Source organism: Atta cephalotes, assembly GCF_000143395.1.
Source record: "Atta cephalotes unplaced genomic scaffold scaffold00107, whole genome shotgun sequence".
Classification (NCBI taxonomy): Eukaryota; Metazoa; Arthropoda; class Insecta; order Hymenoptera; family Formicidae; genus Atta; species Atta cephalotes.
The window spans coordinates 105,691-116,242 of record NW_012130171.1 but is presented as its reverse complement, the minus strand read 5'-3'; the positions used below and the strand labels follow the sequence as shown (position 1 = coordinate 116,242).

Below are 10,552 nucleotides of genomic sequence, written 5' to 3'. Positions count from 1 at the left end.
TATATAATAAGTAGTGTGTGTGTGTGTGTGTGTGTGTGTGTGTGTGTGTATGTGTGTGTGTGTGTGTGTGTGTGTGTGTTTTTCCTAATAGTTAAAAATTATAAAAATTATCATAAAAGTATTAAATCAATCGGCATCACATGAATTGGACAACGATGAAATGCGTTTCAATTTTTTACTTCACCAAGAATAGAAATATTTTTTTCATGATTATTAAAGATCGCTACTGTACACATCTCTACATCAACGACGGAATCACACGGGGAAAAATGCGTAATAATCGTGCGTGTCAAGACCATTCATAAAACCGGATCCTCCCGAGTAGCGCGTGAAAGCGTCATCCACGATGGCGCACAGTGAAAGTCTTATGGAAAGCAATAACGTTTCGTACGAAGCGTTATGCTCAATTACTGAATTCGGTTACTGAAAGAATTTTTACGCATCTTAATTGTGCACTTAATTGTGCATGTATGCGCGTCAGTATATATCGATAATTTAATTCGTCGCGAAATCTCACCACATAAAATGCAAAACTACGTACGTTTATGTCAATTAATATAGTAATGATTGATTGGAAGATCGAAAGAGATGAATATAATCGACATAATTCATAATATACATAATTATAATATACACCGAGTTGTATTGCGGACACTGCACTTATAAGAATTCTTCCTTCACGATCGGATCACGGACAAATGAAATGATTATTAATCTTTTCTTTACACATCTTGTAAGTCGAAATTATTATACCGGTCGAGATTTAGCAATTCAATTTCGTTTAGCTTCTTCAATTATCACAATATTTTAATTATCATAATATATTCAATAAATTTGTTACTTGTGTTCTAGGTATCGCTGGCTTGTTTACCGTGTTCTCTAGCGTTGTGTTCACTTCCAGTGTGGTAAATTTTAGCCGCAGTGACGTCGCAGACTTGAAGTAAGCGCGCCGTCATTTAATTTTTTTAAGAAGAATAAAGCTCCTTTCTTCGCGATTGGCGAAGTAATGGAACGTTATTGTTCTTTCAGAGACGCCTTATTTTTCTTTCTGCTTCTTATTGATCTCACGAAGGCTGCAACATTAGCGCAATACGCGCTAAGTTCGCGGAACCAAGAGGAAGTCAAAGCAAACATCGCACGCGGCATGTCTCTACTGGGACCAGGTATCACTTTAAATACCCTTGTGGAGACTCTCGTAATCGGCACAGGAGCTTTATCAGGCATGAGAAGACTGGAAATCCTTTGCACCTTTGCGTGCTTCGGAGTAATCGTCAACTATGTCGTCTTTATGACATTCTATCCAGCCTGCTTGTCACTCATACTTGAGGTACAGAATTATTAATTTGATGTTTTTATTGGAATGATTCCTCTTTCCCGCACTTTTACAAGATTTTTCTCCTTCAAATTATCTCAGATGTGATTATTCCATTTTGAACGCAGAAAGCGTAACGTGGCGAAATTAAAAGACATAGAGTTGAAAAAGTCTATTATTTATTATTTAAAAAAATTGGATATTATCAAAAATTGGATATTATAATTGAAACGTATCATCCTCAAACGTATTATTAATCAAATATGTAAAAAATAGTAATTAACGTACTGCTTTTTTTCGATATTTGAGTAAACATCGAATTTTCAATTCATAGAAGTTTCAAAAATATTATTCTAAAATATTCCGATATCATGAAATCAGAAAATCTTCAAAAAGAATTTAATCGTCCAATATAATGTATATAATCCAATATAATAATGCGGTAATAGTTACATTGTTATATATCGAATGTGTATTTATCAGTATAAAAAATAGGTAAAGGATATATATCATTGTACTAATATAGCTTTCTCGCGGGAATAATAATATGGGCCAATTGAGCGCGGACAAGATATTCATAATGCAGCCGTTAAATGAGGAGGATCAAAAACCGAATCCTGTGGTGGAGCGAGTCAAGATGATCATGATCGCCGGCCTATTCGTAGTATATGCAAACAGGTATACTTTTATCTCTTGCGATGATATAATAAAAAAGAATCTGTTCGTTTTTTTTTATGCAAACTTTAAGATACGTAGCGGTTGGGTACGACAATGTATATCGTACGCGACAGGAAACGATGGCCGAGGATGTATTGTACTTCTGACCCCCATTACTTTTTTTTATGTTTGCCTTTGTTGAACAGTTTTGACGTCTCTAATTTCAACGTCGAGTCATCTGTGAACGCTTTTAGCATTGGACTTCTATTCAATAAAATATCCATATTCAAATGAAGCTTTCCGTGCAGGAAGAAAGATCTTATTGAGCGACAAGTTTGGGCGTTTTCAAAGAGTTATTTGTATAATAAATTCGCAACGAACGGAAAAATCATTCATATTTTCATCGTTATTCTCGCGTTGGATGAATATTTACAAAGATGGGAGGCGAAATGGCATAGAATTTTAAATTATTGGAAAAAGATTCTTTGTGACGGTCTTTTGTCGTTTTAAGATCGAATCGCAAATACGTGTAGAAAAGATTAGAGGAATAAAATGTCATATTCAAATATCCATTTGGATGTAACTTTGGATTTTTTTATGATTCTATTTTCGATGAAAAATAAATGAGTCTTAAAAAATTTTTAAAGTTACGGTACTCTTCATTGATATCATTGAAATAATAAAATTTATATTAATTCGAAATAACGCATAACGTTATATAATTCCATTATTATACAATCGTATATGTAAATATTTTTTAATATTTAATGTATCGAGAGAACTATGCTTTCATGTGCGAAATCCGTATGAATGGTGGTGTATTTTAATATTGCATGAGACGTTAATAATAACGCGTGTACAAAGGATCGACTGTTAGTTCATACAAAGTAAAATGAGAGTCCAAAAATAAGTGACATTATTGGGTGGTGGTAGAGAATTCTTTGAGTATTCTCTCTCCATTTGTGTACCGGATATCATTCTGGGTTACGTTTTAGTTTGTGAAAAAGTGTTGTTCCGTTCGCTTCGTTTTTTGAAACGAGTTTTTCTCATTTGTTCATTCATATAATGTTAATTACATCGCAGTGTAGATATATATATAAGGCACTTTTTAAATATTTTTAATACAATATTTTTACACAATTAACTATTTTACTAATCAAATAATTTTACACAATTACGATTAGCAGTCTTAATTGTCATTTCGTTAGAATTGTGTACTTATAATACACTACTTAACAAAATTAAAGAATCACTTGTCCATTCATAAAAATAAGCAAATTTCAAGATAATATAACTTCGTCAAAAATTATTATATCGAAATGTAAAAAAGCATTTTAAAACTTGAATCTCTACTTTTCAGATGAGTGATTTGAAATGAATAGTATATTTTCTAGTCTTTTCTCTAAAAATTTCTCAAAATTTTACCGCCGATATTAGCATTACGAGGGGTACTACGGGGAAGTTACGCAGTCGGATTTACACTTTGTGTGTGTGTGTATGTGTGCGTGCGTGCGTGCGTGCGCGTGAGTGTGTGTATGTGTGTGTGTGCGTGCGCGTTAATTTAAAAATTGAGGGTTAATTGAACGATATTTTGCAACGAATCTGGCATGAAATTCTACAGAATTTAATCCGACAATTTATCGATTGCAGATACGCTGTCAAGAAATAATTCATCGAGAAGTGGTAATATTCATTTGACCTCTGTACGATTTATTTCATCAAGTTATTTAAAACAAATCGTTTTTTCTTCAACGTTAAATAACTCGGTGAAAAAAAATCGTACGAAGCTTCATAAAAAAGTTTAAATAAAGATTCACTCGATTCGAACGTAAACCGCATTTGTATACAATTTTTAATTCGCGTCGTGGAATTTTGCAAATTTCGTAAAAATTTTTTTAATTTGATGTGTCTTCATTTATATTTATGTAACTTCATAAAATATCATTAAGATCGATTTTTTTAAGTACTGATCTAAAAAGTAGAGATTTCAAGCTTTAAAATGCTTTTTTAAATATCTCAATACAATGATTTTTGACAAAGTTACACTATCTTGAAATTTGCCTTTTTATAAGGGATTTTTACAAGTGATCTTTTAATTTTGTTGAGTAGTGTATTAATTACATAGATAGAAAAATATGAAGTACGTAGTAAATTTATTTTTACAATCTTGTGAAATATAATAATATATCGTATCTTTTGTATGTATATAGAAAATAATATAAAATATTATATATGTATATAATATTTTTTATATTATAATAATAAAACATTTATTTTGCTTTAAATGTCTAGATTAAATTGCTTTTAATTTATTTATGGTATTGATTTATTAATGTTTTTGTTCTACATTGCAGCCGATGGCCCTTTAAGAACGAAAGCGAGGTCACGACGAAAACAACAATGATATACACGAACTCGAATACAACCAACGATTCTGATACCGGAAACTCCGAGTTAAATAAACATTTGATGACACCGTGGTTATCAGCTAGCGCGGACAACATTGTGATATTGATATTGTTGTTAGCACTGGCGGTAAAATTCATTTTCTTCGAGGACAGAAACGATATGGTTGTCAGACAACTAAGATTCAAGGAAGAAGAGGAAGAGGAAGAGGAAAGGGAGGAGAGGGAGCAGGAGGAAAAAAAGGAGGCGACAGTGGAGGAGAAAATGGAACTTCTTGATGGATCCAATCTAAACGATATAGATACCACTATGAACATATGGTTACGAGAACGTTTTGGTGTAACATTACCGACGATTCAAGAGCAACCGGTCTTCCCTTTGTCTGGTGTGGGTGGTGGATGGGGTGATGAAAGTGATGTGGAATACGCTGATAAGGAGATACAAACTGAGTTGATATATCGTGACGCAAGCGATTTCGGTGAAATTGATTCATCGCTGAAGAAGTCTGAAACTCCCAGAAGCGTGGAAGACTGTCTCGAGATATATAAGTCAGAGGTAAGAGAATAATAAGATTATAATTATATCATTATATCATTATAATTATATCACACACACATAAATAATATATATAATATAAATATACATATTGTTATATGTAAGCTTGGAGCCAGTGCCCTAACGAACGAGGAAGTGATACAATTGGTGAAACACAAGAACATAGCTGCTTATCAATTAGAAAAAGCAGTGGGCGACATGGAGCGCGGTGTCGATATTAGGCGTCTCGTCGTGGGTGATGCTGGCAAGTTCACCGAAGAAATGATCGATTTGCCATATAAGCACTATGATTACAGCAAGGTACTCGGCGCCTGCTGTGAGAACGTAATCGGGTACGTACCGATACCGGTTGGCATCGTTGGGCCATTGCTGATCGATGGCCAGCTATATCATGTGCCGATGGCGACGACGGAAGGCTGCCTGGTAGCATCTACTAATCGCGGTAGCCGCGCGCTTTTGAAATGTGGCATAACCACTCGTGTAACGGCGGATGGAATGACCCGAGCGCCCGTGGTACAATTCCCGGATATTGTGCGTGCATGTGAGGCGATGTCATGGATAGAACAGCCGCAGAATTTTGAAGAACTAAAGAACAGCTTTGATCAAACCAGTCGCTTCGCCCGTTTAAAAAAAATTCATCCACGCATAGCCGGTCGAGATCTGCATCTGCGTTTTGTCGCCACAACTGGTGACGCCATGGGCATGAACATGTTATCGAAAGGGACAGAGAGATCTTTGCAGACATTACAAACTTACTTTCCAGATATGGAAATAATTTCCCTCAGTGGAAATCTCTGTACCGACAAGAAGCCCGCGGCTGTCAATTGGATTGAGGGAAGGGGTAAAAGTGTGGTGTGCGAAGCGATCGTACCTGCGAATATCGTGATGTGCGTACTGAAAACTTCAGTCTACGAACTTGTCAAACTCAACAACAAGAAGAATTTAACCGGTTCAGCCTTAGCAGGCAGTATAGGCGGCTTCAACGCGCACGCCGCCAATATCGTAACCGCGATTTTCATTGCTACTGGACAAGATCCCGCTCAGAATGTTAGCAGCAGTAATTGTTTAACATTGATGGAACCATGGGGAATAGATGGCAAAGATCTGCGTATAACGTGCACAATGCCCAGCATAGAAGTCGGAACAGTAGGTGGTGGTACCGGTCTGCCTGCGCAAGGAGCATGCCTAGCGATGCTGGGAATCAAGGGTGCGCATCCTACAGAACCCGGCCAGAACGCAAGAAAACTTTCTCGAATCGTTTGCGCCACCGTGCTTGCCGCAGAGCTATCATTGATGGCCGCATTGGCCTCCGGAGATTTGGTCAAGAGTCATTTGAGGCATAATAGGTACGTGACTTGAGCGTGTTGTTGAATTTATATAGCTGAAATGAAAAGAATTGGATCAATGTATGTTATTAGTAATATTATTAAAATTCTTTCTAGATAAAACTTTATTTTTTGAAGAGTTTAATAATTAAAAAAAACCATAAAATATAACTAATTAAAGATATTGATTTCCATTTTAAATTTATAAGTTATGAAAAAATTTGTAAATTACATAATATTTAAAAGTTTCGATAAGACTCAAATTATGAATAATTATTAATTATTGTTAATAATTAAATATTTTTTTACAAGTAATAATTTGCACATTTCTCTTTCTGTTTACAGATCATCTGTCCTAATTAGTAACTCGGTGCATACTACTCACGATAGTACAGATGGCAACAAGCTGACTGTGCCAAATGTTTTGCCATTCTAAGATTTTTGCGTAAAAGCCTTAGTACATAGCAAACATATTTTTATCATTTCTCTATAAAGCGGCCTGTTGTTTACATTTCGCACCTGTCTCATTAGTATTCCAAAGAAACAATTAGTCAAGTATGCATGTTTCTGCTGCAATGAGATGTAGGTCGAATTCTATAATGTATATATTCCATCTGTGTAAATATGTATATGGAAGAAGTGTTTCGATGGAGAAGTGTTTTAACTGCCTTCTCCCTCCCCCCCCCCTCTCACTGGTGCTGTAATGTAAATAATAAACTTTTTTAATTGTTTTGAAATATCTATATTATATTAATCAGGATTTAATTCCATAAACTATCGGATTAAAAAAACAGACACATGCAAGTTTTAACGGAATAAAGAGATAAAGATGAAACTAATCTGTATTATTTATTACAACACATAATTGTAATATATGAAATGCATTATAATTTATGTTATAATGTATAATTAGTAGTTAATTATGTAGTTGCATAGCAAAGATTTCTCTTATTCGAAATTCTGTAAGCGAAACAATAATGATAATATAATTTTAACTAAAAAAAAGTTTTATTAAGAATTAAACAATGGACGATAATAGATTACATAGATATTTTCAATACGATCGTCTTGCATTATCTGTTTAGAAATTTTTTTCTCAGTTCAGTAAGTATACGCTTATACGTCCATTTATTGTAATAAATTTCGGATCAAATGAAGTTTGCGTAAAAGAATTAAATAAAGCTTATACTTCTAACTAGTGTTTACATGATACCACAAATTATTTTTCTTCTGCTGAACATTAAAACTTAGTCCCCTTATCTTTAGAAAGAAAATATATTATTTCATAATGTAAGTATAAAAAAATAGCAATCTAAATTTCCAATTTTATAATTGTACATAAATTTTTCTAATTTTGTATACAATGTAATAATTTTTTGATATAAAAATTTTTTTTATAAATGAGATAAAAATATATTCATGTAGTAGAAACTTAAAAAATTAATGAGAAAAATATTGATCAAAAATAAAATTTATTTAAATCTAATTTTTTGAAATATAAAAAAGATATATAAATCGAAACTACATTGATCAACAAAGAACCAATATCAAGAAAGATACATCCAAATTTTCAAGAAGCAAAACATTTCAAAGACTCGTCAGTAAGATTGTATTCAAGGGACAACTGTATTCTTTCTCATGTAAAGTATATCAAATACACATTGATTCATAATTTCGCGAATAATAGTCGGGCATTTTTTCACATTTTTTCGTAGGTTTCTTCATAACCGCATGTTATGCAAGTGTGTGTATACGTATCATCCTTTTCATTGTATGTGTCTTCTCCAAACTCGTGAACATGCGATGCTTTAGTCGTCTTATCGTACAATGAACTTCTTACTTGCATTCGCAGCTGTTTGATCTTTGTTTCCATGGAATAAGATTTCATTTAGCAAGAGATGATATAATAAAATGACATATAAATTAAGATACCTTTTTATTGAATTTCTTTATTTTAGCTCCCTCTCGTTTTATTTCGCGCGCTTCTTTTTCCTTCAACAGATTTTCTTCCGAACCCCAAACTTCCAAAGCCCTCTGTTCTATCTGGAGATGCAGATATAACTTCATTTCACCCCAATTCATATTGTGAGGATTTTTTCGTACAATATACTTAAGCACGGGTTCTCGTCGATCGAGATCGCAATCCTTCAACAGGTATTCTTGTTTAGCTTCAGTTTTAGTAATTAAGGAATGTTTTCCTTCTTTATCTCTAAAATAATATAAAATGATATAATATTCGTGACTTAATTATTCTCAAAAGATTTGCGAGAAAGGAAATAGATATATGCAAGTGAAAATATTCACTTTAAATACTGCTACTCTACCTGCATTTATCACAAACGGTCAGATCAAATGTTTGTAAAAGATATGAGTCTCTAAATTTCTGTTGACACTCCTCACATTTATTAAATTTACCAATATCTGGTGCTGGCTCAGTCCTGATCTTCAACTAAATAAATAAACATGTATTATCATAAATGTAATATTATAGATATAATTATGTACATATGTGTAATATACCATTTGCTGCTCTAATTCATCATTTTCTTCTATTAAGAAGCCTCCTCCGCCATCAATAACACGTTGCCCTTGAATTTTTAGCATTCTCCCTTTTGTAGAACCATTATTTTCTCTATAAGCATATTAATAAGAATACTAATAAGAAACTCTAAATTTTTAAATAAAAAAATGTTTATTTTAAAACTATCAAAGAATTGATTACTAATGTTGATTCTACAATGAGTTGCTGATTGAAAGTTTTACAATTAGTCTTAATTGATGAAGTTGATCAATCAGCATTAGTCAAGTTGACTATTGGTCAACTCCACCGATAAGACTTGGAGCTACTGACTACCGATTCATTATAGAATCAGTGTAAAAGATGATTTTATTGTATTTTAAATATATTGTTTCATGTATATGCTTAATATACCTTGCATATGGATGAGTTACAACCTTAGATTTTTTCAACAAGAGTGCTCTCTGACGATTTCTTTCAGCTCTCTCTTTGAGTTGCTTCTCTATCTCTGTGTTATTTTCACTCATGTTAGAATTATTTTCCATACTAGCCATTTCTTAATGAAAACATTAAATTCCTATGTAAATAACATATATGTATTTTTAAAGAATTATATCCTGAAAATAAACAAATAATATATAACATATTTGTCAGTTATTTTTTTAAATTGTAAATATTCAAAGAATATTATGTATAGGAAGTTATTTCAGAACTTTGACTGAAAATTATCTATAATAAAGAAGTTAATATGATGCCTAGATAAATTAAAGAAATCAAAATTTTTGATGCTTTTAACAGATCGTTGAAGAACCTCATATCGCTAATATTTGATTGAAAGATTACATAATTAGAATTACAAGCAAAATTAGAATGTAAAAGTGAAATGTATTCCATAATAATGAGGTTACTTACCAACAATGAGTTATCCATTTAAAGCTCTATATTATACAAAAATGACGTTGAATCAATAACTCAACTCGTAACAAGTTATAAATTATAAACTCAAATAATTAGATCAGAAGAATTATTCACGGCAAACCTCTCAAATTATTTTATGTGATGCGTCCTGAATGACCTGATCTGTTCGTTCAGTTATTTTCTACACTCTCTACACTTCAATACAAGATACGTATGGAGAGAGAATAGCTTAATGTTGTAAAGATGTATCCATGAATGAAATTGCAAAACTGAGAAAAAAGCTGCTAAATTAAAAAATAAGAAATTTTTCGAAAAAGACCGCAACATATTAATTTATAATATGCTCAAAATATATGTTAGTTTTTAATATAAATATTATAAACATTTAAATATTAGGTGTGGAAAAAAGTTCGTGGCGTTTTTCCCATTAGATGGCATTAAAAAAACGCTACTTTTTCGCACACCTATACTTGATTGGAATAAATCTTAAATTTTTTATCCAAATGTGTAATTTAGTATCATTGCACACAAATAGAACATTTGAAAAAAATAAAATAAAGTAAGAAACAACACATTTGATATCCGATATTCAAAATTATTAATAATTATCCTTTCAATAAATCAATTGTATGTGTTATATGTTAATTATATTATTTTCTGATATCTTCAAATATGTTTTATTACTAAAAATTTTCTAAAAAATTTCTTTTAGAGAGAGAGAGAGAGAGAGAGAGAGAGAGAGAGAGAGAGAGAGAGAGAGAGAGAGAGAGTAATAATAATAATAATAATAATAATAATAATAATAATAACTAACAAACTAAAACTAAAACTAAAAACTAAAACTAAAAATTAAAATTAAAA

At 32.2% G+C, this 10,552-nt stretch overlaps 2 protein-coding genes across 2 annotated transcripts in view; one reads left to right on the top strand and one right to left on the bottom strand.

Annotated features, from left to right (window-relative positions):
* The window catches only part of LOC105625102 (3-hydroxy-3-methylglutaryl-coenzyme A reductase), an 11,675-nt gene extending 4,984 nt beyond the window's left edge, over positions 1–6,691 (top strand). The window contains exons 2-7 of the mRNA XM_012206444.1: positions 786–940; positions 1,030–1,327; positions 1,839–1,990; positions 4,324–4,930; positions 5,036–6,276; positions 6,601–6,691. Coding sequence (XP_012061834.1) covers positions 786–940; positions 1,030–1,327; positions 1,839–1,990; positions 4,324–4,930; positions 5,036–6,276; positions 6,601–6,691 — 2,544 coding nt within the window. The remainder of the gene's footprint in view (positions 1–785; positions 941–1,029; positions 1,328–1,838; positions 1,991–4,323; positions 4,931–5,035; positions 6,277–6,600) is intronic.
* Positions 6,692–7,954: 1,263 nt separating this feature from the next.
* LOC105625089 (DNA repair protein complementing XP-A cells homolog) lies at positions 7,955–9,327 on the bottom strand. The gene is made up of 5 exons (XM_012206430.1): positions 9,188–9,327; positions 8,776–8,887; positions 8,580–8,704; positions 8,188–8,464; positions 7,955–8,116 (listed from the first exon to the last, which is right to left on the bottom strand). The coding sequence occupies exons 1-5, from the start codon at positions 9,325–9,327 to the stop codon at positions 7,955–7,957; spliced, it is 816 nt and encodes a 271-aa protein (XP_012061820.1).
* Between the last annotated feature and the right edge of the window lie 1,225 nt (positions 9,328–10,552).

Coding starts and splice junctions, on each gene's coding strand:
- LOC105625089 (XM_012206430.1), bottom strand. CDS start 9,327: ATGGCTAGTATGGAAAATAATTCTAACATGAGTGAAAATAACACAGAG. Junction 8,705..8,775: donor ATGAATTAGAGCAGCAAATG/GTATATTACACA, acceptor TTATTTATTTAG/TTGAAGATCAGGACTGAGCC. Junction 8,117..8,187: donor TAAAGAAATTCAATAAAAAG/GTATCTTAATTT, acceptor ATGGAAACAAAG/ATCAAACAGCTGCGAATGCA.